The sequence below is a fragment of the Monodon monoceros genome, unplaced genomic scaffold (genome assembly GCF_005190385.1).
Source record: "Monodon monoceros isolate NGI ecotype Baffin Bay Population unplaced genomic scaffold, NGI_Narwhal_1 Super_Scaffold_6, whole genome shotgun sequence".
Lineage (NCBI taxonomy): Eukaryota > Metazoa > Chordata > Mammalia > Artiodactyla > Monodontidae > Monodon > Monodon monoceros.
In genome coordinates, this window is record NW_021703783.1 from 39,629,389 (window position 1) to 39,657,146 (window position 27,758).

The 27,758-nt window shown below is 45.5% G+C and overlaps 1 protein-coding gene across 1 annotated transcript in view; it reads left to right on the forward strand.

Moving 5' to 3' along the window:
* SCN8A (sodium voltage-gated channel alpha subunit 8) overlaps positions 1–27,758 on the forward strand; it is a 171,902-nt gene that overhangs the window by 125,896 nt on the left and 18,248 nt on the right. The window contains exons 14-21 of the mRNA XM_029204589.1: positions 2,477–2,715; positions 8,844–9,017; positions 11,114–11,470; positions 14,315–14,785; positions 15,321–15,438; positions 15,967–16,121; positions 19,027–19,200; positions 24,624–24,746. Of these exons, the coding sequence (XP_029060422.1) occupies positions 2,477–2,715; positions 8,844–9,017; positions 11,114–11,470; positions 14,315–14,785; positions 15,321–15,438; positions 15,967–16,121; positions 19,027–19,200; positions 24,624–24,746 (1,811 nt within the window). The remainder of the gene's footprint in view (positions 1–2,476; positions 2,716–8,843; positions 9,018–11,113; positions 11,471–14,314; positions 14,786–15,320; positions 15,439–15,966; positions 16,122–19,026; positions 19,201–24,623; positions 24,747–27,758) is intronic.

The following is a 27,758-nucleotide window of genomic DNA, read 5'->3' on the forward strand; positions in this document are numbered from 1 at the left end:
GTTGAGACTACAATTCCCAGTGCCCCCCAGGTTGAGACTACAATTCCGAGTGCCCCCAAGGTTGAGACTACAATTCCCAGTGCCCCCAAGGTTCTCTCTGAAAACGTCCAGGAGCAAACTAAGGGGAGCCTCACAAACTTTTGGACATCTCACCCCCATATGTTAACACATTTGCCCAGACTTTGCTGTTGTGGGTGTGTAGGGCCAGTAACGGTGTGCAGAGTTGTGTGTCCCTTTATAAGCCTCCTTATTCACCTAACTGATCTCTTCTAGCTCCTAAAGCTCCGCATTGTCTTCGTTTTTGTGAAACGGAAACGAGTATCCTGAGGATCTTCCCCTCTCAGTAAATGGGAGGGATACTAGATACCTAGTATCCCTTTTTGGTGCCCCACAGGGTAGGGAAACCCTACCCTTGTCTGTCTGGCAAGGACTCGGAGCCTAGTTCCTTGTAAAACGTTACAGTTGTCAACTGTTAGAAACGTGAATAGTCCTCTGCTTCAACCTCCACGTGCAGGTGAACAGCGGACATTTGGAGAGAGGAGGAGATAAAAAAAGGAACGGAACCAGATTTCCAAATATGTACTATAAGAATTCATGGAAATAAGAGAACCTTTTCAATTTTCTTTTTTGGGAAGAAGACTAAATTTACCTTGGGAAGGGAGGGAGTTCTATGAGGAAGAAACCAAAGCAAATTTTCTTCACAGACTTCCTTTCCCACGCAGACTCCCACGTGTCGCTTACTGTGGCCCTTAAATCTGAAAAACCAAGGCAACCATTTTCTTAGCAACCAGGGAGCCAATTAAAAGCCCAACCAAAGCACCCCACCTAAAATAAAGCCATCACCATGGGCACCAACCGGCTGGTTGGAAAAAGGGGAAGTAGACTGATTTAAAGCAGCCATCTTGCTCTTCGTGAAATGTTGGGAAACTTTTTTTCTGTTCCCTGAATGATTTGATTTTGTTAGTGGATTTGAGTGGGGTCAGGGTGGTAGCGGACGCAGCTATATCCAACCCCACAGAGCCAAGACCTGGCCTCTAAGGATTATCATGCTGATGGGTTTTCAAAGTGACCCCTCTTCAAGAACATCCTTCCACATCAAGGTCCTTGGACTTTTGTGATGCTAGCTATTATATTTCATACTCAATTTTGAGGAGGGCTTTGTTACCGAGGGCCTCACGCCTAGACTGTTGGAGCTGAATGGCTCTCCACCTTTAGTGTCTAATTGTCCTTTCTAGTCTTTGCTTTGTAGATGACCTTAGAGCTCATCCGAGTCCAGTGATTGTCAGTCTGGGTTTATCAGAGTCCTAGGACCCTGGGGTAGTACCTCAGGGAAGGAAGACTTGGATTGCCCTGGACTCCAAGCTCCTCTTCCTGCCTAAACTAGAGCAGCTCCTGGTTTGTCTATTTTACATATTGGGGGTCACATAAGATCTTGTTTGAAAAAATGGGTCCTGCTTTTAAAAGAGGGACAGACTAAAGAGACGAAGAGGAGAAGACAAAAGAAGAGAAACAAAAAGGAAAGAAGAAAGAGACTGAGGGACGGGGAGACGAAGAAGATAGAGAAAGAAAGGATGAGAGTGGGAAAGGGTGAAAGGGCAAGAGAAGGAGAAAGAGAGAAGAGCAGAGATGAGAAAGAGGAAGGAAGGAGCAAAGGGGAAGGAATGCAACCTCTCTTCCTGACTGCACTGCAAACTCACATTGTGAACTCATACATCTTTGAGAACCTAAGACAGACGGTCCACGTGGTGGCTTGGTTGACAATGCTGGTTGTGCTGTAAAGAAAATAAACAACAATAGCAAGTGCTTTCATAGCACTTGCTGTATGCTGGGGTGTTCTGAGGCACTTTATATATGTTTTAGCTCATTTAATTGTCGCAGCAAACTGAAGTAATTTACTCAAGGGCCCACAGTTAGCAGCTGCCTGAGCTGGTTACACCCGTCTATGTCTGGCTTCAGTGTGTGTGCTTTTGACTGCTTCTCTGATAATAAATAGTTTAATGATACCATGTGTAATAAGATATCTACCGTTTATTGCGGACTCACCTCGTGCCAGGCCCTGTGCTGTGTGCTGTCTGTAAGCAATGGAGGAGGATTATAGGATTCATTTAGTCCTATAGCCTGCAAGTCAGTGCCCTTTTAGCTGAAGCAACGGAAGCGTAGAGGACGCAGTACCTTGCCTGAGATCATACACTCGTGAGTGTGGAAGCCAGTTGAACCAGGGTTGCTATGCTTCCCAAACGGGTGGATTGAGTTTTGTTTATAACTAGATCCTTGTTAACTGGGATGTGACCTGGCACTGGTCATGCCTCCTCCTCTCTGCCTTCAAGAGAAGGAAAACTGAGGGAAGCCCTCAGGAAAGTCAGCACTCCCTGGCCACCTTCCTTCTTTGTGTTAATAGCAGTGATACCCACCAAGTCCAACCCTTTTGTTTTCTTCCCAAGACTGAGGGGCTACCTTTGTTCTCTACTCACTACAGAGCTGGAAGAGTCTCAGAGAAAGTGCCCGCCGTGCTGGTATAAATTTGCCAACACTTTCCTCATCTGGGAGTGTCACCCCTACTGGATAAAGCTGAAAGAGATTGTAAACTTGATCGTTATGGACCCTTTTGTGGACTTGGCCATCACCATCTGCATTGTCCTGAATACACTGTTTATGGCAATGGAGCACCATCCTATGACGCCACAGTTTGAACATGTCTTGACTGTAGGAAATCTGGTAAGATGGGGCACGGCCTCCTGCTCTGACCATCTGGACGGGTTTTGCCTGTAGGAATTATTTTTCTGAGACTGAAAGCTGGAGTTTAGTTGAAAAGAAAGTAATAGTTAATTGGAAGACAAATGCTTCCACATATGCCGCAGCCCCGCCGCTTCCGCTCACTGTTGTGATCCCTTGGCTGTTTCCTCTTTCTGCAGAACTTTGAAGACGTCATTTAGGAGCTGTTGGTTGCAGAATGGGAGGCATGGTACAGTGGGTTGGTTTCCACAACCTGAGCCAAGGACTTATGGATTTCTTTCTCATTCTGTTTCTCACATTAATTCCTGCATTACTCCAGCAAACCGCTTCCCCTTTTTCACCTTCAGTAACAACCACCACAAAATAGGGGAGCTCTTTCAGGGCGTTAAATCTAATGATAAATTTGCCCACACCGTCATATCTTAATTATCCATATGGGGACTGTCCACGGGAAATTTTAAATTCCAGGCTGGTTTCCCCTCCTGTCCAACTTCTGAGTGTCATCCAGTTTCTAGCATTAGTTGATCTGTGCCAAATTTATTTTAACGTTGGTTTAAGTGATTCATTTATATTATTTAGAAGATAAGTATGCAGTTTTAAAAAAATAGATTATGTCGTGTATCGTGAAGTCAAGTAGTTGTAATTGGGGGATTTCCTGTTTTACTTCTTTAGTACAAAAATCAGGAGTTGATTGAATTTTGATCGACTGTAAAGAGTTAGTTGGAAAGAATCCTCTAGGTCATCTGGCTGCATTATTCCTTAGGGGTTGCACTATAGGCCTGTCAAATCTAGTTGTTACCATTTAATTTGTGCATGATCTCTGCCTGGTATTTCTCTCTCTCTCTCTCTTTCACACACACACACACACACACACACACACACACACACAGAGTTTCTACCTTAAGTCCTAATACACTATTAAAGTGTTATCATTTTGACTGCTGATTTGGAAAACGCACACTGGTTAGTCCTTACAGCTGATGTTCCCCAGTACACATCCAAGGTGATACTGTAATCTTCCCAATCTTTACGTCTGAGTTAGTGACACACTTCCGACTCACTACTGCAATGTGCGGCTCAATGAAATACCCAGAGTCTTGAAACAGGATACCCTCATAGACTATCCAGGAAACCTGTTAACTGTCTCTGAAAGGCCTCTGAAGGTAGCTTGCTGTGTGATTGGCCGACCCTGGGGCTTGGCCATCAAGCAGCATTTTGAGCCAATCAACAATATCATATAGATATAAGCTTTATTTTGTTAGCCAATAGTCATGTAACGAGAAATATGACTTGATCAACTTTGTTGTTGATGGTAGTGGCAGCGATGTGTTTCCTGCAGTGTTTTGTTTTTCTCAAAGTCTTTACTTTTACTTGCTTTTCACAGAATCAGTCCTTGATTTCCAAGGGATTTTGAGAGGCCTTTTCACATACTACCAGCAGAATTGCCCTCAGACCAGGCCAGCAAATAACGTTATTTTTCGCTTCTTGAAAATCTAGAGGGGACTTCCCTGGCAGTCAGGTGGTTAAGACTCCACCCTTCCACTGCTTCCACTGCAGGGGGCACGGGTTCCATCCCTGGTTGGGGAACTAAGATCCCGCATGCTGCACAGCACAGCCCCCCCCCCCAAAAAAAGAAAACTTAAGTTAGAGTCGTGAGCATTCAGAAGACTTTGCTCAGAATCATCACTGAAGAAGAGGGAGAGGGGAGAAGGTCAGCAGCTAACATTCAGGGACTTCCTGAGCTAAGCCAACCAGAACCAAGTTCTACAAAGAGAAAGCACTCCGGGGGCAGAGTTTTCAAGGGAAAAGTAATGTCTGATTAGCAGTGGGGATGGAGAACAGTGAATGATTCAGGATACTTTGGACTGGCCAGTGAATTGGACATGAGGGTTGAGGGAAAGAAATCAGGAATGGTGCCTAGATTGGGGAAGTTTGGTAACCGAGGGGGAAATGGGGATGACTGAGCAAGGAACAGGGGTGGAGTTTAAAATCAGGAGTTCTGTTTTGGACATATTAGCCTTAAATAAGCCATTGATTTCTGTCCGGAAATGTTTTACATCTGTAAAATGAGGATGACACCATGTCATCAGTAGTTGGGAGGAAAAACTGAGAAGCTATACAGAAGTATTTGGACGAGTGAAAAGTACTCTCCATACTAGAAACTGTATAAGTGTAGTTCAGTAGGAGAATTTTCAAAGGCTTGGAGATTTGGATACAGCCTTTGACTGAACCTGAGAATAAGAGAACAACAACAAAAAAATGGGTGGACTAGCTTGTGAAATAGACTAGGACCTTCTCTTTTTTTTTTGCGGTACGCGGGCCTGTCACCGCCGTGGCCCCTCCCGCCGCGGAGCACAGGCTCCGGACGCGCAGGCTCAGCGGCCATGGCTCACGGGCCCAGCCGCTCCGCGGCATGTGGGATCTTCCCGGACCGGGGCACGAACCCGCGTCCCCTGCATCGGCAGGCGGACTCCCAACCACCGCGCCACCAGGGAAGCCCTAGGACCTTCTCTTGTGGTTGGACGGTGAGGCTTTTCCCACAGCTGGGACAGTGAATTGAGTTGTGTTTGTCCACAAACGTGCAGATAGATGTTTTTGAGGGAAGATGGGAACAGCATTCTGGAAATTGGCAATCCCTGCCTCTTCCATCCTCCCCATAAGAAAAAAATGTTCATAATAGGAGGAAGAGTAAAGATAATTCGATCCAACCCCCATGTTTTATAGAGGAAAGTGAACCCAGGGAAGCTACTTGACTTTTGTATTGTTTAGTAGATAAACGTAATGATTCTTTTCTTGCCTTTTTTTGGTAACCATTTGAACACAACAGTGAGTTTATAACGTGGTTTTTTAAACAATCTTAATCTTACAGAAGTTTCAAGTACAGCGTAAAAAACTATTTTTTGAGAGTAAGTTGCTGACGCAGCCTGTCACCCCCAAATACTGTAGTGTGCTTTTACAGGCAAGTACATTCTCCTGGGCTTTTGCAGGACTGTCGCACAAGCAAGACTGTCATCTTCTCATTACATCTACCAGGTGGCACGTGATTTGCATTTGTCCCATTTCTGCCTGTGGTCGCTTGATCACTTGATTAAGGAGGTTCTGCCAGGCTTCTCCCCTGTACAGTTACTCTTTTTCCATTTATAATTAATAAGTGTTTGTGAGGAAGACACTTTGAAGCTATCTAAATTTCCTGTTTTTCATTAAACTTTTGATTTATTCCTTTACTTACTTATATCTGTATGGACTCAAAGTTTTCAGTCTTATTCAGTGGGTTTTATTTTAATCCATTACTATCATGTACTTAGATGTTTAAACCATTCCTGATTTGGCCAGTAGCAGTCCCTTCAAGGTGGCTTCTGTGTCCTTTCAACACATCCTCATTGCTTCCTTCCTAAGGCCATTGAGGTCTTAGGAACCCCAGGGATCCCCGACTACACTTTGAGATCTGCTGCACTAGAACATAAATTCTTAGGTGAATATTTGATGACATTCACAAGAGGGACATTTATATACAGTTGATGTGCTGCTTGTAGTTCCCTTATTTTTTTTAATTAATTAATTTATTTATTTATGTTTGGCTGTGTTAGGTCTTTGTTGCCGCACGTGGGCTTTCTCTAGTTGGCGGAGAGCAGGGGCTACCCTTCGTTGCAGTGCACGGGCTTCTCATTGAGGTGGCTTCTCTTGTTGCAGAGCACGGGCTCTAGGCGCGCAGGCTTCAGTAGTTGCGGCACGCGGGCTCAGTAGTTGTGGCTCCCGGGCTCTAGAGCTCAGGCTCAGTAGTTGTGGCGCACGGGCTTAGTTGCTCCGCGGCATGTGGGATCTTCCCGGACCAGGGCTCGAACCCGTGTCCCCTGCATTAGCAGGCGGATTCTTAACCACTGCACCACCGAGGAAGTCCTTGTAGTTCCTTTTTCTCCTCAAGAAGCATATCACAGTGCCAAGAAGAATGGCATCAAATGGATAACCTGAAATCTACTCTTCTCCATTTAATTCCTTCCAATAGTTACAAATTTATTTTCACCCAAACCCCAAACAAGGGCAGCACACTATGTGCTGAAACAACATGGGTGCCAACCTCTGTCACAGGCATTTCTACCAGGCGCCTGGAGGCCTTTCATCCCATTGAAAGGCAGCACCACACAACTGTGTCATTGATCTTCTGTCAGGAACCAGAGTTCCCACAGTATAGATGTCCCGAGGTCAGTCAGCCCGTGCTTGTTACTGAGCACTTACTGTATGCTCACCAAGAACTAACGGGACAGCAAGTTCAGTCTCTACTTAGTGTACGTCCAGTGGGTTAATGTTTCTATGTAGAGAAACCTTTGATGGGCTGATGCTAAGGGTAAAGTGTGTGTCAGGAGTTGATTCACTGCCCCTACTTTCCTGACCTCACGCAGAGTGGTATTCTATTTGTAGACGCTTAGCTAGCACTATGAACTTTGATTTAACTTAACCAGATCTCTTCAGGGAATATTTTCTTTCAGTTTTAGAATACTGCATCTTCAATTTAGCAAAGTGGGGGAACCATAGAAACGTATATGGACCCCAAAAATTTCCAGCCCGTTTATCCATTTTGTTGTGTTTTCATCAAGTCATTCTGTTTATTGCTATACATTAACTCAGTGTGTTTCAAAACAGTGTCTGTAATCTAAGTATTTTTCACTATTTTTAATTCTGTCCTCAGGCCATATCTCCAAAGTTTTCCCCAAACTCCTTCATAGGTAAAGTTGGTAACAAAGTGGTTACAAGTATTAACTTACTATGAATTTTAAATCTGCTGCGTGTAAAGTCCTCTCCTCTAAAAATAGAATATTCAGTAATAGTCGTATGTTACATGCTTAGGCTAGAATGAGGGTATTGGTCTTGTCAAAACTGGAGTTCATGGGATTTTACTCTCTCCCTGCATGTTATGTTACTAAGGCCTTGGGAAGGATACAGAAAGCATTGGGAAACACAAGGTGCTCTGAAAGGCAGAAAAGTGGGAGCCAGGTAACACAGGGAAGAAGTCATTCTCGTACCCAATAAGCTCCAAACCTAAAACAATTACTACATTATTGACTATGATATTGAAAAAATCAAAAGGAAGGACCAAAGTCTCCAACAATAAGAAAATTCTTTGAGGATATATTTACCCAATAGAATATTATACAAGCAATAAAAGTGAGAATTAGGTGTTGCAACATGAATGGAGTCACGATAAATGCAAAATACGTGATAAGTGAAATGAGTCGTGATAAGTCAAGATAAGTGTAAAGCTAAAATATTATGTAGTCTGTGGTTTACAACTCTGACAAAATATATATGCATTTGAAGAAAAAAAAAGAAAAGGAGTACATTAAAATAATAGTTGTATGCAAGGTGGTGAGACTGTGAACATTTCTCCTGTATTTTTCACACTTTTAGCAATGTTCTGTTGCTTTTACCATTTAAAATAAGAAGGCTTGCAGTATATGTCGACGTTTGAGAAGGCACATAATGTCAAATCAGGAATAATACTGTATTTTTTAAATATAATTATAACATGAGTGATTTTTTTTTGGCCAACATCCCAAATGTGGCATACGCATTCAAATGACTGCTGACCCCTTAGGAGTCACCTGTGTGATATTTTCAATTGCTTAGAATAATTTTTTAACTGCACGTTTGGACAATATGAATTGGGTAGTTCTGGCAACAAAGATATGAACATTTCCTCTTCATTCAAGAGGAAAATAAAGGCTTCCCTGGTGGCGCAGTGGTTGAGAGTCCGCCTCCCGATGCAGGGGACGCAGGTTCGTGCCCCGGTCCGGGAGGATCCCACGTGCCGCGGAGCGGCTGGGCCCGTGAGCCATGGCCGCTGAGCCTGCGCATCCGGAGCCTGTGCTCCACCACGGGAGAGGCCACAACAGTGAGAGGCCCGCATACAGCAAAAAAAAAAAAAAAAGGAAAATAAGACTTTCCTGCATCATGTGGCGTGGTCAGGGGACATCCAGGTATTGTCGGCCTCAGATGCAGAATTTAGCCAAGGCTGGTGCTTGTGGCTTCTTGGACATGCCATATTCAAAGATAATGATAAAGGCATTTTCTTTTTATTTTTTCTTTTTTCTTACCCCCTGACTTCCCCTCTTTAGGTTTTCACTGGAATTTTCACAGCGGAAATGTTCCTGAAGCTCATAGCCATGGATCCCTACTATTATTTCCAAGAAGGTTGGAACATTTTTGATGGATTTATTGTCTCCCTCAGTTTAATGGAACTGAGTCTAGCAGACGTGGAGGGGCTTTCGGTGCTGCGATCTTTCCGATTGGTATTCCATGTTTCTCCAATTTCTTTATATATTTCCTATCTTGCAGCTACTAGAAAGAGTTTTGCATAAGATAATCTGATGATTTTTTTAAATCTTTAGCTATATTTCATTGGCTGTTTATTGGCTTAGCAACTAAAATATTGAAAACTTTTCTGCTAACTACCTAATATAGAAAGTAGTTGTTAAAATCAGTCAACAAACAGAAATCAACTTTATGAAGTTTCTCAGAAAATAATGGTTAATCTAAAAGACGAAGAAGAAGGATTCCCAAGGGCTATTCTGAGGTCAAATTTGGATTTGCTAGTGAGCCTCTTTCTTTATCTGAACATCTCCCTGAAGTGGCAAGAATTTCTTCTTTTTCAAAGATGGCTCTACTCTTTTCTTGTATCATGGTGACCCCTTCCAAAATATGAGAATAAAGTAATGTTTTTTAAAGTTATATTGAAATTAGTAGTTGAACATCCATCATTAGCTAAGAAAGATTTTTCAAATGTATTTGAAGAAGTTAGTGTTCAAATTACTAAAATGCCTTTGAAAGAATAGTTAACGATATCCTCGAAGTAGCCTCCCATATGCATAGGCATAAGTGATGTCCTGATTAAGGCCCTTGAGAAGCTGAGTTATCGTGGGCATATCCCACTCAGACAGAGCATCAGACAAAGCATCTCCTTATCGGGAAGATACCTAAGCACTTGCAACTGAAAAGATTTCAGGATATTCAGCATATCTAAGAAATAGAGTTGGATTAGAGTGAAACTGTTTATAAAACAGAAATCTCATTGAATCCAAGCCACAAAAATTTGTCAAGTTTCTGGAACCTCTGCTTACTGGTCTTTGGTTAGGATCCAGCCCACAGTAGACTTTTTGAGAATACTTCTTATTATCTAGAAGATAAGATGAAGAATTAAGAGATAGAAGCCTTGCCACTAATACTCTTGATAAATTAAAAGCCAGTCAGAATAGGGAAAAAATATGAGAGACCCAGAGTATGCACAGAGCCACATCTGGTAAATCTTGGAGCTGTCAGATACGATTCAAGTTTTCTTTTTGTTTTTTAGATTTATTGAGGTTTATTTTTATAATCAAAGGATAGTACAAATATTTACCATATACACCATTAACCTAAATACAGTAAGTTCAACCTTCTAAGAGTGCAATTGCTTGCTCAGAGATAGATCTGCAGATACTTTTGCCACGTAACGCCAGCTTGCCCTCCTCAAGGGTTACATCAAATTACAGTCCCACTAACAATGTACGAAGACTCAAGTTCTCAATAGGAAAAAAAAAGTCCTAATCAGTGCTGTTGCCATCTACCAGAATTCTTGTTACATCACGTGTTAGTTATTAACTTAAGACATATGATGACGATCTCTGTTCATGGGCTTCATGCATTATAATCCTCAGGCTAGTAGCCAAGACCTTGTAATCATTCATTACAGAATACAGAAATTGCGTGATTGACAGATACCAAAAGTTCTGTCCTCTGAATTAATATCAGGATAGTCCCTTTTCATAAGATATTTGACATATTGGAACTTCCCCTACTTGGAGGTTGTGGTTTTCCTCCAAGTTATTCCAAGCATGTCACGAAGTTTCATATCAGCGATTGATTATTTATTGGCAAGCAAAAAGAGAGGTATGTAGAATTTTTAAATGCTTGCTTTTTTGAAGAGACAGATGACTTATTTTCACCGTCCTTACCCAACTGACCTTTTGGTTCACTACAAATCACATTTTCCTTGATACGCCCCTTGAGAAGTCAGGGGAAAATCAGTGGGAAAAGGATTATTTCAGGTATGGATTTTTAAAAGGTAGATTGACCCAGAGACTAATTCAGGGGACTAGAGGCAGTATTCTTGGTTCTTAGTTTTAAATCTTTCACTTCCTGTGCAGTTAATCTGTTTTCCTTCATCTTTGCCTCAGTTTCTCTCATTTTCGTCTAAGATACTGTTAGAAAGTCCTGGGGATTTCCCAAGGGTGCTCAATAAATGTTAAGATGATCTTAGTAATTTCATATGTTTTTATTGTAGCCATGTGGTAAGAATAAATGAATTGAGTTTCACTTGGGTTTTGTTGGGGTTTTTTTTTTCCCATAGCTCCGAGTCTTCAAGCTGGCCAAATCCTGGCCCACCCTGAACATGCTGATCAAGATTATTGGAAATTCAGTGGGTGCCCTGGGCAACCTGACCCTGGTGCTGGCCATTATCGTTTTCATCTTTGCCGTGGTGGGAATGCAACTCTTTGGAAAGAGCTACAAAGAGTGTGTCTGCAAGATCAACCAGGACTGTGAACTCCCTCGCTGGCACATGCATGACTTTTTTCATTCTTTCCTCATCGTCTTTCGAGTGTTATGCGGGGAGTGGATCGAGACCATGTGGGACTGCATGGAGGTGGCCGGCCAGGCCATGTGCCTCATTGTCTTCATGATGGTCATGGTTATCGGCAACTTGGTGGTTAGTACTAACTTGTAGATCTTTTTGTTCTTCGCTCTGAACATCTTACCCTTGACCCAGAAGCCCAGTCTGCTTAGTGCTTCTACTACCTTCCATGTCTGTGTTGGTCTTTATTCTTTCTTGGCTGAAGAACCCTAAGGTACAAATGAAGGAAAGGAGACTGCTGTTTTCAGAGTCCTACTAGGTCATGAGCCCCATAATCTGTCAACCCTCTTTCATAGTTGTGGAAACAAAACTCAGCAAAGTTAAGACATTTTTCCAAAGTCACACAGCTGATAAAGAGTCAGGGCTTATATTAGATCCTTGACTTCAAAATCTATGCTCTTTCTGCTACAAAAAAAAAAAGAATTTCCCGACCTTGACAATATTGATCTTTTGGGCTAGATCATTACTTGTTGTGGAACTTTCCTGCATGTTGTAGGGTGTTTACAGTATCCCGGCCTCTACTCTTTACTGTCCAATAGTGACTCCCGTCCCAAGTTGTAAAAACCAAACATGTCTTCAGACATTGCCAACTGTCCTCAGGGGTCAAAATTGCCCTCCATTGAGAAACATGGATCTAAACCATCCCAGGATTTTATCTAATTTGTATAAGTTGCAGATCAATTTCTTGCTTTACTCTGATCTGTCTGCCTGCTGTCTTCTGCCTCTGTATATAGAACATTCCCCAACAGAGACTTCACACCTTGTTTCTCGAAGTGTCATCTGAGGACCAGCAACAATGAGATCGTTTGAGAGTGTCCTAGAGACGCAGAATCTCAGACCCCTCCCCAGAACTACTGAATTAGCACCTGCATTTTTAACAAGATCCCCAGGTGATTCATATGCATGCTAAAGTTTGAGAAGCACTCATCTTTCAGGTCAGGCCAAAGCCCACTTGCAACTGTAGAGCAGGGAGGGCTGGAAGAAGGCATACTCAGATGACCCCTTATAAGTGCATCCACAGTAGGTGTCTTCCTTTTTCTGCCACAGAGAAGCATATGCCAGTAGAGGGTGCCTACTCACCAACCTCTGAACTAGCCATGCTCCCCCTATTCTTTCACTGGACCTATAAAAATAGACACTGTAATGTTCCTTAATCACTTGCATTCTCCATGCCCAGCCAACTTCCCCTCAGTCCTGATTCCTCTGGTCTTTCCACTCCTTCAGTGAATACAACTGCTGCCTACTGGTCTGTAGTGGGATCAACATTACCAGCCCTGACCTCCTACCGTTTCTCTAGCCTCCTTTTCTCAGTTGTTTCAGGGGCATCTCCCCATGACTGGCTATAGATACCTGAGCACATGACAGAATCCACTATTATTTCTGCCTCTGATGACATCTTTCCCAGTTCCCCTTGGCTCAGTTCTTCTGCCCATGTAGTCTCTAGTAACCTATAACTCTTTCTGATTTTTCTCTCCACTCCTAGTAAATATCTGATGTCTTTCATATGTCTTTCTTCTTAGCATTTCTATACCTACATCTTTCTTCTAGTATTTCTGAGATCTGCCCCTTCCTTTCCATTTCTACAACCCATCTGTTATTTCTAAAAGTGTGAGGAAGACCACCTTCATCACAGTCACCTGAGTCTCACTCATTAAAAGAGGCGGAGTCCCAGGCCTTACATCAGATCTACTGAATCAGAATCTTTCAGGTGAGGCCAAGGAAATGCTTGTTTTTAACAAGCATCCCACCCCAGGAGATTCTTCTGCATGCTAAGGTTTGAGGTTACTATAGCCTAATCCAGACCCTCATCAATTCATGCAAGCAACAGCCTCCTAATTCCTAGTCCCCCCTCACGCCCCCCACCCCCGACCCTTGTGCGTAGCTAGTAGGAATGACTTTCTCACATCTCTGTCATCACCTGTGACTCCTTTGCTCAAGGACCAGTAGTGAATCCAGTTAAATAAAATTCAGGTCTTTCAGCCTGGCCTTCAAAGCCTTCTGCAGCTGACCCGCATTTTACCGACCATATCCCTTTGTAATTCTGCAAATGGCCGCAGTGATCCTGATACATATAGTTCATACGTTGTTTCCGTTTCTCCCACTCTGCACATATGATCATCTCCACCGAAAAACTATGCCTTACTCTTCTTCAGAAGTGTGACAAAGTAAGGGCCAAGTGTAAATCAAGAAGTGAACATCTCTCCCACTTTTCAAAAGTACGTCTTAATAAAAATCATTAATTTAATGCCCAATGTGGTGAAATAGGGGAAAAGACAACATAAATAAAGCTTGTTTCCGATGGCTTGACACTTCGATATGTGATAGAACACAAAAGTCACCATGACTGTCTTGCTAGAGCTACTTAATTTTGATAAATGTTAGGAAAACAAAGAAAATTAATTCTTAAAAGAGGGTGACATCAAATATATTTCAGTTCCACCTTCTAGATTTGTGGTATGAGAGTCTGGCTCTCCAAGCCTACTTTTTTTCTAACCTGGGTCCTCCAGGACATCTGCTGCTCATGAACACATGGCATCTATGCATTCTTCGATCCTCCCCAATAACCCATGCCCACCTTTTTGTTTTTATTTTTGGGGAATTTTCTCCCAAAATGGATACAGCCTTTGCTTTCTCGGATTATAAGAAAAGCAGTATGTTTTGAAGTACATATATATGTATATAACACTACAAAAGAACCAAGAAAAGGGGTACTAAACTCCTTGTATTACAACCAAAACCAAACAAAATGCCCACCCAGTGACATTTAAAACACTACGTGGGTCAAGTGAAACACAATAGAAACTCTTGAGTCTTTCACATAAGTCTGTGGGCTCCCAGTTTGCAACCGTAGTTTAGTGGATGCCTTTACCCAATACCATTCTACATTCACTCTCCTTTTTCCTCATGCTCGTGGTACAGGTGCTGAACCTGTTTCTGGCCTTGCTCCTGAGCTCCTTCAGTGCTGACAACCTGGCAGCCACAGATGATGATGGGGAAATGAACAACCTACAGATCTCAGTTATCCGGATCAAGAAGGGCGTGGCCTGGACCAAACTGAAAGTGCACGCCTTCATGCAGGCCCACTTCAGGCAGCGCGAGGCCGATGAGGTGAAACCTCTGGATGAGCTGTACGAAAAGAAGGCCAACTGCATCGCCAACCACACTGGCGCCGACATCCACCGGAACGGTGACTTCCAGAAGAATGGCAATGGCACGACCAGCGGCATTGGCAGCAGCGTGGAGAAGTACATCATTGATGAGGACCACATGTCCTTCATCAACAATCCCAACCTGACCGTGAGAGTGCCCATCGCGGTAGGCGAGTCTGATTTTGAGAACCTCAACACCGAGGACGTTAGCAGCGAGTCGGATCCTGAAGGCAGCAAAGATGTAAGGTCCTAGCCTAGAAACCAGTCTTGATCCTATGTGAGAACAAACGGCTCTGTCAGCCCCAAGGCGTCGGTTCAGCTATGGGTCTGGCAGAGAGATTCTGGAAGAGGCGACTCTCAACTTTGAGAACCAACCCTACCCACCCCCCATTGTTATTCTAGATGAGCTAGATTCCTGTGATGTTCCCAGATCTGTCTCCATTGCTTCTGGATCGTCTGGATCCAGAGGCTGGAGAAAACCGTCAAGTACTTCCCTGCCATTAATCTGTCTGAGCTGTATTACTGAGACCAATCTGTAGCCCACCTTCTGCTTAGGGTAGATCACTGTCGTCTGTGAGTGGGCTTTAATGTTGTGCCCCATCCTGACAGAAGTTCTGAGGGCGCTGTGGTAGTCGTTTGCCTGTGAGGAACTGGATGATCATGGGTTTGTAACAAGAATTGTATCCGGTACATCATCTGTACCAAGGTAGCGCAGTCAGTGTAGAGCGGACGTGTTGCTGCAGTGTTGCTTCTCTCCCTTTTCCTTGTGTATCTAGAAACTGGATGACACTAGCTCCTCTGAAGGCAGCACCATTGACATCAAACCAGAAGTAGAAGAAGTCCCTGTGGAACAGCCTGAGGAATACTTGGATCCAGATGCCTGTTTCACAGAAGGTGAAAGGGGGCCAGGAGAGGGGATGGCGTGTGGCACTTGCACTGCTCACAGACACATCCCTGCCAGGGTCAGTGGTTGGCTGGGGAGGGGCGCTCTATGGCTGTCTTCACCCCGCCTCATCATTTTGAGGGAGGTTGATACTGTTTTCCCTATTTGAGTCTTAGCTATCACAAGTTTTTACTCTCAGGCTTTTCTTTGTCCTTTTTTCTTGACGTCAGCCCCGAACTTCCATTAGAAAGGCCTCTCCTGTCATGGCCGTGCCTGCCTCCTGACCACCCTTTTCTCCTGCCTCTCACTGCTTCTTTATAGGCCATCTTCCCAGCGCCAGAGGGCCTTGCCCTGGTAGCCTGGCAGCATGGCCTCAGCCCTGCCATCCTCTCCACTTCTGAGTCAGACCTTCTGATTCAGCCACTGAACTCCTGGCTGTGTGGTGGGGCAGCACCTGGTGGGGCCTGGGAGAAGGAGGAGAGGGCACATCTGGGCGGGGCACGTCCCACAGTCTGACCTGCCTCTCCCGCTGGTGCCAGGTTGTGTCCAGAGATTCACATGCTGCCAGGTCAACATTGAGGAGGGGCTGGGCAAGTCCTGGTGGATCCTGCGGAAAACCTGCTTCCTCATTGTGGAGCACAATTGGTTTGAGACCTTCATCATCTTCATGATTCTGCTCAGCAGTGGCGCCCTGGTGAGGTCCGGGGGAAAGAACCATGGGGGATTGGCCGGGGAAGGGGTAGAGCAGGAAGGACTGGGTGGGCCCAAGCCCAGTTTCTCTGAGAACACGGCTTGACTGTAGACCCAAGAATAATGATCTGCTGAAGTGCTTCGAGCTGGTGTTATAAGCCTTCGGGATTAGGATTCAAACTTGTCCAAATCTTCATCTTTAGACTCAGCACGATCCCTCTGAAGCCTAGGAGCCCCTTTTCATCAGGCAGAGAATACAGATTACCAAGTATCTTCACTGCTTAGTTTGCGCCATTCAAAACAACTTCCTAAGATGAGCTTCCCTTTCTCGCCTGATACCCTGAATCACTAGTTCTTGACTTTTCAGTTGCCCAAGGTAGGAGGGAGGTGGTACCCCTCCACCCCCTCTCCCGTCATACGCTGCTGGACTTGGAGAACCCACGGCCTTAGCAGATACTAAGAGTCAGATCTCTGATACAAAGGTCATATTCACGTGGTTGTACCTGCTTCTCATTAGTCAGCGAGGCGCACAGGGCACTGAACACACAGGTTCCTCCCCTACTAGGACTAATTATCTTGGCGTTTACTTTCATTTTTTAGCAGGATTATTAACTGAGGAGATCTGCACAGGGTCTGCTGTGAGGGAGCTGCTTCCTAGTCGAGTAGATTCGAAGACAGCAGGGACTAGAGACACAACACATTTTCCTTCTTTTAATTAAGGGAAAAGTAAAGAATGCTGGATTTTGAAATGCTTTTAAAGAAGGTGGGCACATTCATGTAGGTGCGGAATTAGAGCCTAATCTGGAAGCAAAAAATAACAAGAGAGAAGCCCCAAATTTAGTGTTAAAGATCCCCCAGTGACTTGAGAAGTTTCTCTGACTTGTGAGGTAGGAGAATAGGAGAAGCCGAGACAGGAAGTGACGTGTGGTGAAGAAGAGCCCAAGCGTGAAGATGACGGTGAACAGTGGGGAGTTGTGGGGGGTGGTGAGCAATGCAGGAAAGCGTCAGGACTAGGGCAGGAGGCAAAAAAAGCCTCCATCCCTAGTGAAGGGGAGCCAGACCATCCTGCCTGCCCCCGGGCCGTGTATTGCACCAACAGGCATCCTGAGGCCTGTGGAGGCCCCAAGATGACGGCGCAGGCCCTGCCCTTGAGAAAGGATCAGACTCAGGCCAGGGATTGAGGAAGGTCTTTTATTACTGTTGTCATCATTACTCTTCAAATCTAGTAAATGAAAACCCAACATAAGAGAGGACATGCCTCACCCTTTGATTCTTCTCTTCCCCCGTCTCTACGCAAAAGAGTAGAAGCAGCAGTGAAACAATAGTATTGAACCTTCTTTACTGCTACCTGTGACAGTCTTTATTTATCAAAGGTGAATAAAACGGGGGAGACCGGGCTCAGGACATGAAGACCCTGTGCAGTAGTAGCATGAGACTCAAGTCAAGTGAAGCCACAGCTAAAATGTCCAAGAAAAGACTAGAATGTGGTTGTGAGGAGATCTCAGAGGGGGATCAGAGCCCCCAGTGACAGGATGAACAGTCTCAGACAGCTCACACATGTTGGGTTCTAGGATGGATCTCTACAGGTGGAGCTAAGGGGAAACGTGACAGGGAAGCTATAGCTTTTCCACTGAGTGGAGGGGATTGATTTGTACCAGACCCTGAGGACTGTGGACCCATGATTTCTGTCCCCACTGCCCAGCAGTGAACCTGGATGTCCGTGTGCCTCCATTTTGGAAGGAGAGTCTGCGGGCAGCCTGCCTCTGCCCTTCCTTCTGGGACTGTTCAGAGCAGGCTCCTCCACCGCAGGGCACAGGACCTTTTGTCCACCTCCAGGTTTTTTTTTCCCCATGCTTCAGGGATTCCCTCCCCCCAGCACAGAGCTTCTGCAGTCCACCCTCCTGCATGCACGAGTGCTCAGACCTTCACATGACAGAGGCTTATCCCCTCATTTGGGAGTTCCAGAGAAAGAAAGGAGTGTTGAGATTCTCTTCACCTGGTGTCTTCCAGTCCTGTAACTCTCCACCTGTGTCTGTGGTGTCAGGGGCTGAAGGGAGAAAAATTTTTGTCCTATAAATTATATAAAGTGTTAACAAGGATGTGGGGAAATTGGACCCCTCATCTACCGCTGGTGGGAATGTAGACTGGTCCGGCCTCTTTGGAAAGCATTTTGGCAATTCCTCAAAAAAATTAAACTTGAGTTACCAATGACCCAGCCATTCCACTCCTAGGTATATACCCAAGGGGAATAAAAACATGTCCACATGAAAACTTGTACACAGATGTTCATAGCAGCATTATTCACAATAGCCAAAAAGTAAAAACAACACATATGTCCATCAACTGATGAAGGATAATCAAAATGTTGGTAGAGCCATAACTAGAACATTATTCATCGATAAAAAGAAAAATGAAGTGCTGAGGGGTGCTGCCATATGGATGAACTTTGAAAACATTATTTTAAGTTAAAGAAGCCAGTCGCCAAGGACCGCATATTATATGATTCCATTTATACGAAATGTCCAGAAGGATTAGACCTGTGGAGATAGAAGATAGATGAGTGGTTGCCAGGACTAGAGGGAGATTGGGAGACTAGAGGGTGACAGCTAGAGGTGTGGGGTTTCTTTGGGGGGTAATGAAAATATTCTCAAATTGTGGTGATGGATGTACGACTCTGAATTGTATTAATAGCTATTGCATTGTACACTTTAAATAGCTGAATTGTGAGGTATGTGAATTACATCTCAAGAACGCTTTTTTAAAGAGGAAAGCCACGTGTAGCAGAGGATAGAGAGAGACAGGGAGCTGATGACGGGCCGCTGCAGGTGGGAGGGCTGCGGAGGGGGGCGGTACCTCTGTGTTGCTCGTTCCCCTTTAGGCACTATAGGTAGCTGCTACCTCTCTTCCAGGCCTTCGAGGACATCTACATTGAGCAGAGGAAGACCATTCGTACCATCCTGGAGTACGCTGACAAAGTCTTCACCTATATCTTCATCCTGGAGATGTTGCTCAAGTGGATAGCCTATGGCTTCGTCAAGTTCTTCACCAATGCCTGGTGCTGGCTGGACTTCCTCATCGTGGCTGTACGTGTCCTGCTTTCTACTTCCCACCCATGCCAACAGGAAAGCAAAAACAGGGACTGTCCTTCCTCTAACGGCTGGAGTTGCCTGGGGCCCAGGGTGTAGGACAAGATGTAGATAGAGCACTACAGCTCCCTTTGGAGCACTCAGATCGTAACTTTGGAAAGGGACTCTGAAGTCCTGCATTTGCTCCAGGGACTAACTCAGCAGCTCTTTACTCTGGTGGTTTGGCCTAGAAGTTTCAGAGGTTAGGACTGGGCAGAATCATTGGTGTCAGAGCCTTGTTATTAGGCTGGGAACAGGAGGATTGTGTCCCCAAGCCAGTGTGATGTCCTCCTCCTGCCGCCAGGAGAGGGCTTAGAGGACGAGGTGGGTGCTGCTGGGACGGAGGTGGTGGTGGGATCTAAGTAGACTCTCCTGCCGACCGTCCCCGGGGACACTCCCATCCACCTCAAGTCTTCATACTAGACTCATCTGAACAAGTCAGACTGTCAGGGCGAGGAGGAGTCACCCCGAAACAAAGCCCCCCCTCTTCCCACACGTCGCATTTCCACAGAGGTGATCAAACTCTTAAGAAATCCTTTTTCCTCCAGGTTTTGAGACCATCTCCACAGCTCAGCGGCCTTCGCCTGCCATGTTATTTTTCAGGGTGGAAGCTGCCATCACCTGACACTATTTCTCACCCCACCACGACTTGTTCCTTATTGGGTTTTCTAACCATGATGAGTGTTTCTTATTCTGTCTAATCACTGAAGCTTTTTTTCTTTCAGCCAAATCAGCATTTGAATGGGAGTGAATGGGAATTGCAGGAGCAGGGCCCATGGAAACTTCACTTCCTTCTGAGGGCTGAGAAGTGCCAAGAAAGGGGAGTGCTTGGCGGCTGGGTTGATACATTTAGAATATGGGTTTCATTGGCTATACGGTGAACTACGCGTAGGGTGCCTCCGGGATCTGGCATAGGGCAGCAGGGAAGTAACAGGCACCTGGCACTCTGCTCTGTTAATGCACTCCTTTCCCAACACAGCATGTGCAGCTTCCGTGGTTCAGTGCCTCCTTCCGAGAGCTGCCACTGTGCTCCTATCTACATTCCCCATTTCAAAACGCAAGCCTTTGGGAAGATCCCTAAATGAAGTGAGGGGGTCGCTGTCTGCCATCCGAGTGAACCGGAGAGGTATCGCCCCAGAGTTGCCAGCAAGAGAGCCTCCTAGCCAGAGGTTTCAGCAACCCTGGATGGAAGGGACTCTACCTCTCACAGGTGGAAAGCTCGAGTTCTAGGAGCTAAGGAATGGGCTTGGGATAAGGCCCAGAGTACTAAAGTGACACTGGGCCAGCTTGCTTTCTACAGAACAGGGGAAGTGCTCTGGAGTCTTCATTTCACTGGAACTCCTCAGGACCACTTAGAATCAGGTGGGACACCCGTGGGAATCCTAGAAGCCCCTCATCTTCTGGACCTTCCAAGGACTCGGATAGATACGTCCACTGCCACACTTCCAACAGCCCTAGGAAAGCTGTGATTCAGAAACAGCTCTTCCCTACCATGACCTGCCTCCTGTTCACCCTAACCTCTACTACTCTATTCCTCTTCTCTCTGGGGTGGGCAACCCCAGAATTTGTGAGTATCGATCAAGTATCCCACATTCCTCTGGTACCCAAATAAGCTGCTAAAAGCATTAACGATTCTGCATGTCACCATTTATTTATTTAGCAAATATTTTTAGTACTTTTTATACTGGGTGGCAGGGAAACAAAAAACATGAGAAAGGCATGTAGCCAACTGACAATAATCCTTAAATCCCCCTAGCTTTGGGGAGTTGCTGGATTCTTACATTGCCGTGAGACCTGACACTGGCTCCTGAGAATACCTCTGGACCAGTGACTAGTAGACAGACATAAATGAAATGCCATTCTCCGTGTGGAATTGTCCCAGAAGCCATAGGGAGTCACGGGAGAGGCAGGCATAGTCCCGGCCCCTGGGAAGCTCACACTGGCTTGCAGGGCCACTCTGACCTGATTCCAGGCTGTGGAAATCCAGCATCCCAGGAACAGGGCTTTCCCAGGACCTTCCTTCTGTTTTCTCTGGGACAGAGCAGTGCATCTGTTCTTCATGTCTCATGTCTACGGAGCATCCGCAACACAAAGCCTCCTGCCAGGTATTGTGGGGGGATACAGAGAGCAGAAGACAAGGTCACTCCTCTCAAAGGACTGAAAAGATGCGACACGTACACAAATAACCAGTGTGAAGCAGAGTATGCTGGGGGCGGGGGGAGCCCCGGTCCATGCCGTGGCTGCACTGTTGGCCACTTTTGAATTGTGGGCGGAGAATAAGGCTTAGGCTGACACCTGGACATGTGGAACTGTCAGTTTTTGCTGTCCTTTTGGACAAAATGTCTAGTGCCTTTGGCATTTTAGAACATCCAGCAGGTGTAAATTTTAGGTCCTCATTTTGGAGCATCTCTGAGACTCTCTTCCTCCCATTTCATCCACCGGTGACTTGATATCTGAATCTGTTATTCATCACCATGTTTGTTTCCCTAATGGATTTTCATTCTTCCTTGTTGCCCTTTATAGCTGCTCAGAGCACTTTTTAGGATCATGGGGATGATCTAGACAACTTCCAAGGTTAACTCGCTGTGTTTATAAGCCAGGTGAATTCCCAAACAGAGACAACATTTTCTTTTGCCCAGGTCCTTGGCTGCACTGGAGATCTTGTCCTGGAAAAGAATTTTGTCATCTTTTCCCAGGGAAATTTACCACATCAGATCCGGAGATTAGCCAGCATATCGGTTCCAGGGATGGGAACTTGGCGGAGACCATTCACCTCATCCTGAATTCAGACTACTGAAACCATTCTCCATTTGAAAATGTTCACATCATTTTGAAAAAGCCACCCAGTGTCTCTCCCTTTTTTTCAATGCCTGAAGCCACAGATACCCTGGATTTTGACTTCCCCTCAACTCCTTTTTTTTTTTTTTTCAGGTTTGATTCTTTCCTTAATTCTAAACGATGTTCTGATTATGTCCAGTGAGAGTTTAACATGGAGACTCAGCAGATTATAAAATTGCCCCTAACTGTTGAGGAATAACCCAGATAGGATGCTTGCTGATCCTGTCTTGGGTGATCTTGGCCAGATTGATGAGTTGAGCGGCAGACTCTCTCTCAGCACCATTTAGAGCCAGCCTCTGAATTGGCATCTGTACCTCCTCCACCCTTCCCCCCACTTTAGGTAGGCCTATTTATTATCAAATTACGCACCGCCCCCCGCCCCGAGAAGAACTTGGGTTGTCTTGTCTTGTATGAAACTTAGTTTTTTGCAGTCTTTACCTGGCATAGTTTCACAGGATGAAGTTGACTCAGGTATTTTGAACTCATGTATTTGGTTGAGGTAACTTACCTTCAGATGTACCTATAGATTCTTGGGGGTTAAGAGTTGGCTGCACTTGACAATAGTAGGCAAAAGACACCTCCATGGAGAGTCTTCCTGTTAATGGTGGATGGAGGGGAAATGGTTGGTTGGTACTACTGCGTTCTAGATAAGGATTTGGAGGCCCTGTTTTGAACAGAAATTGACCTCTGAGCCACCTACCCTTCAAAGAGCATGAGTGGCCTAATAGGGCAGCATTTAATTCCAGATTTGCTTCGGATACAGCCCAGGACTCTAGAGGAGAGACCTGCACTAATGGGTTACGAGGACAGGCATAGTCGAAGGTTCACAACCCTTTGAAAAACTGAAACCTTTGAGCCTGCTCATCCATGACCCTCACTAGGGTCATTGACCTGCTACTTCTACCCCTGCTGCTTAATTATAAATATCTTCATTTAAAGCAACTTTTTTTTTTTTTTTTTTTTTTTACAGTTCAGAGATACAGAATCAAAGAAGTAAATCCCTCAGCTAGAGAGAAAAAGCAACAAATGAAACTAAGTTATGGATTGTTGCTTTAAAATGCCAGTTTAGGCCAAGCCGATCTGTAATCACCACTTCCCAGTAGAGGGAATTTAAGAATTGTTGACGGAAACATCTTAACCGATCCCAGAATTTGTGGTGCAATATAAAGGAAAGACTGCTCTAAGAAAGCCAGGAGCCCAAACATTCTAACTAAAGGTATCTCAGGTCTGGTGCCCCCTGAAGAGCTACATCTCTCTCCGGTTAGGCCCAGGCAGCCCTAGGTATAGTTAAGGGTCGGCGTGGTTCTGAGACCTCTGGCAGAATGAGGTGAGTTTGCCAGTGGAAGAGCAGGAAAGAATTTGACCGTGACTCTAGGCCCGGAGACCAGACTGCTTCTCCCCAGCATGGCAACATATTCAACTCCAAATTGTTCAGATACCGTAATCCTCTACTGAGATTTTGTCATCCAACCTTCCAGTGAGGGAGGTGACTTATCCATGGGAGAAAGAGCTCTGGCCTGGGAATCAGGCATCTGAGCCTTTAATCCTGGCTCCAGAACTGCCAGTGTGACACCGGGCAAATTCTTGTGTATGGGTCTCAATTTTCCTCATCTATAAATAAAGCATTATTCCAAGAACCCTTCCAGCTGTTATTCTGATGATGAAAGTAATAGAAGATTGTCCTGGAAAGGACAGACCTGAGGCCAGTTCTTTTGGGGCTGTTCTGGAGAGAAAGAATGGGGATTATAAGGGAAAATACGGATTCAGTTGTCCAGACCCACCCAAGCTCTCGTGGCCATGAAGGAGTCATGGTTATAGTTAAAAGATGGAAGGATTGTTGCGGTTAAAAGTGAGAGAATCACTTAAGTGAGTTCCCATGGAGCCAAACCTCCATCAAGAAGTTTCTTCTTTTGGTCCTTTTCTTACTGGGGACTGCAAAGTCAGCTGTGGTACTTATTGAATACGTTTCCTTGTTGATGTAGTAACGCATCCAATTCTCAAATGGTTTCTTGTCAACCAGGAGTAAGAGAGCTTGTCCCTGTTGGAAATCCATGGTGAATGAGCTGAGGAGGGGGCAGCCTGTGTGGAGTGTGTGTATTTATCTGTATTCTTTTCCATAGGTACCATTAAGTTTGTCTGGCTTAATTTAATGGGAACTTCGGGGACCTGCAGAGACTATAAAGGGCGAGGGTAAGGTTTTTGTCATCTGTTCAGGCTCCTCTCCTTCCAATGGAACTTCCTCATTCTCCCTCTCCCTTCAGCCTCTTCCCTTTGCCAACTTGTATGTCTGTTCTACTGCCCTCTCTCCGCGTTCTCCTCCCTTTGTGTTTTTTCTTCTGCCTCTCAACCACCTTTCCTTCCAGGTCGTTTGAGTCCAAGTTGAAGTAGGCAGCTGGTGTTACCCACTTCCTCTTCCTGGGGGGGGCGGGGCCCAATCTGTATACTCAGTGCTAGGGGCTTTATTCTAACACTCTGGAACCTCTGTTTTCTTTTTCTTTTGTTTCCTTTTTTTGTTTTTGTTTTTCTCCTCTGTTTCCGTGTAGGTCTCTTTAGTCAGCCTTATAGCTAATGCCCTGGGCTACTCGGAACTAGGTGCCATAAAGTCCCTTAGGACCCTAAGAGCTTTGAGACCCTTAAGAGCCTTATCACGATTTGAAGGGATGAGGGTAAGATGCTAAGAGCAGCCGATCCTTCTGCATGCCAGTGGAAACTGTCTAAGCATGCTAGAACGGGCCACGTGGTGGAAAGGCCATTCACACACGAGCTCTGGGGGCAGCTGCTGATTTGATCCTCCACCCTTTCTCCCCCGCACCTGCCCCAAGGGCAGTCGCGTTTAGCTGCCTCATCACATTAATACTGGCCCCGCCCCCAACGACATGCCATCGCAGAACATGTTAACATTGGCTATTCTCATCTGGCCTGGCTTATCTGTAGCACTTTGGGGCGGCTTTCTGGGCTGTTGATTTAATAGGGAGAATCACCAGGTGCAAAGAAGGGGAATTGTCACCCACAGACCCACTGAAAAGCAGAGGCCGCAGGCAGGGAGAGTGCAGTGTAGGGGCGTCAGCCAGGTGAGGACTGCGGCCTTGGAGTCACTGAGAAAGCGGCCGAGAAGGGGCTTGAAGACGGGATGGCAGGCCTGGAACTGGGGACGGAGCAGAATTTGGCATGGCCCTGGGAAAAGAAATGCTTTTCTTTCTGTTCTGATTCCTCTTATTGCACCTTGTTGTTCTCAGCCCAGTCCCGTAAGGACTGGCAGCCTCTGTCTGATAGCAAAGCTTTCCTCCTCACCCCCTACCCCTCTGCCCACGCCGTATGGTCCCCTGTCCTAACACTGTCAAAATAACAACCAGGTACGATGCTAGGTGACTATCAGCTAGTTCTCCTGAAATTTCTCAACACCTGCTATTCCTGCTTTGGCGATAGCTCCACCCAAATCCAAACAGTGCAAGGTGCTGTCACCCTGCCAACTATAGAAATAAGGCTCCCTCTTTTGGTGCCTTTTTGCTGTCTCTCTTGGTTTAAAAAAATTGTGTGTGTGTGCACATGTGCGTGCGCGAGCATGCGCACACCCACACAGACACACAGACACGCAAGTCCGTAAAATCAAATGGACCACTGGCTTTTGGTGGTAATGGTTGTCCTATGGTAATCAGAGAGGTCTGTTATACTTAACGAGACCAAGAAAACTCATTTTAATTCAGATGTTGAATACATGCAGGAGAGCAAACCAGAGGATACGTTTTTAAACGTGCAGATATCAGAATGTAGGAATAAAAATTAAACTGTTGTGGTAGTTCACGTGAAGCAAGACTGCTCAGAGAAACGAGGTACCAGGACAGTGCTGCTTCATTCAGTCCTCATCTGTGGGTTCCTGGCCACTGTTTCGTGAAGCCACCCACATCTGTACAGGAAGACGAAAATTCCACTGGGACTTGGGAATTTTATTATTTTAGTTTATCCAGACAAATGCTTTCTGCAAGAAGTGTGCATTTCTCCTGTAGCACAGCCACAGTTTGGTTTACTAAATACAAGCTTTATGCAGCCCACCTGACACCGTCTGCAGGAAGGTCAGTTCCACAGCAGCATAAATTTATTTTAATTTAAGAAACAAAACTTGCGATTCTAAATCTTTCTCCCACAGGTAAGAGAGGTTTCAGAATGTGTGCAATCAGGTCATTGTTATGCTCGAGCTAAATGTAAGGGGAAAGTATATTGCAGAGGGCTCAGTGTTTTAGGGGGCCATGGTGTCACTGAAAACAGGATTTAAATGCTCTTCCCTCCTCTCCCACCTTCCCACTTTTTTTTTTTTTTTGTCCGTACGCGGGCCTCTCACTACCGCGGCCTCTCCCGTTGCGGAGCACAGGCTCCGGACGCGCAGGCTCAGCGGCCATGGCTCACGGGCCCAGCTGCTCCGCGGCATGTGGGATCTTCCCGGACCGGGGCACGAACCCGTGTCCCCTGCATCGGCAGGCGGACTCTCAACCACTGCGCCACCAGGGAAGCCCACCTTCCCACTTTTTTCAGAAAGGGTTAGTTAAAATTTTTAAATAAGTCCTGCTAGTTTTGTTATAAAGTTGATAATCCGTTTTGGTGACTGAAAACTGAAGATAATAATTGCAAGATTGTACCTAAACTAAGTAGCCTGTGATCCTCCACATGCCCCAGGAGGGGTCCTGGAACTCCTAAAAGGAGACTGGTGATACCCAAAGAAAGCCCAGAAAAAGATGCCCAACTGACACTGCTACTGACTTTCTCCATCTGGGTGCCCATTACTGCCAGTCCCAACCTGTGGCAGAGGCGGTCCTCCCTGACCAGCTGCCACCAGTTGGCTCACGAGGAAATTACGTGAATTGTCTGAACACAGGAGTGCTTCTGGTGGCCACACCTCTTCCCTTTAGCTCCTCCTTCTTTCCTCACCTTTCCGGTACTCGCAGTTTCCATTCCCTCAACACTTTTACTTGTCAACTTTCAAGTAGTTGAGGAGCCCAGAGGTCTGGAATGGGTGACCAGAAGAGCAGACACTTTTATTTGAAAAGCATTAGTAAAGGTTTTCTCAAATGAGATAATAAGGGCAGGAACAAGTTTGAACCCAAAGCCGGGCTTTCAAACAGTAAACATTCAGTAAGGAAAACTATGGTAAAGGATGTCACCTCCTTTGGTTGGCTCCAGTCAGCGACAGCACGGCCACTTCTGGTTGGGCCGGAGGTGAAAACTCAGGACCCATTCCTTTCCTGCAGTTCCCCAGCCCTTCTGTGCAAGAAGGGAGGAGTGAATTTGCCCCAATAATGAACAGAATTAGGGACCTACGTTTTACTTGAACGTTACTCTTCTGCAGGGCTGTGTTTTTCATTTCTTGGTTTGGGTCCTTGTGTGTGCCAACACTTGCATAATCTAAGAGATTATCCCCTTAGAAAATTTTAAACAAGACATCTTTACAAACTGAATACCATCAATGCAGATGGGCTCAACTGTCACTGTGCTGCTCCGGTGAGAGGTTCAGACCTTCGCTTGAGAGGGAACATAAGGCCCTAGCCTGTCCTGGGACACTGGCTTCAGTCTCTTCCTCAAACCAAAGACCAGAACACTGAAACACTCATGCTGTCGGCAAAGGAATGCTGAACGTAGTTCTTTGCTTTTCTCTCCTCCATAGTAATCTTCATTTAAGGATTTTGCTG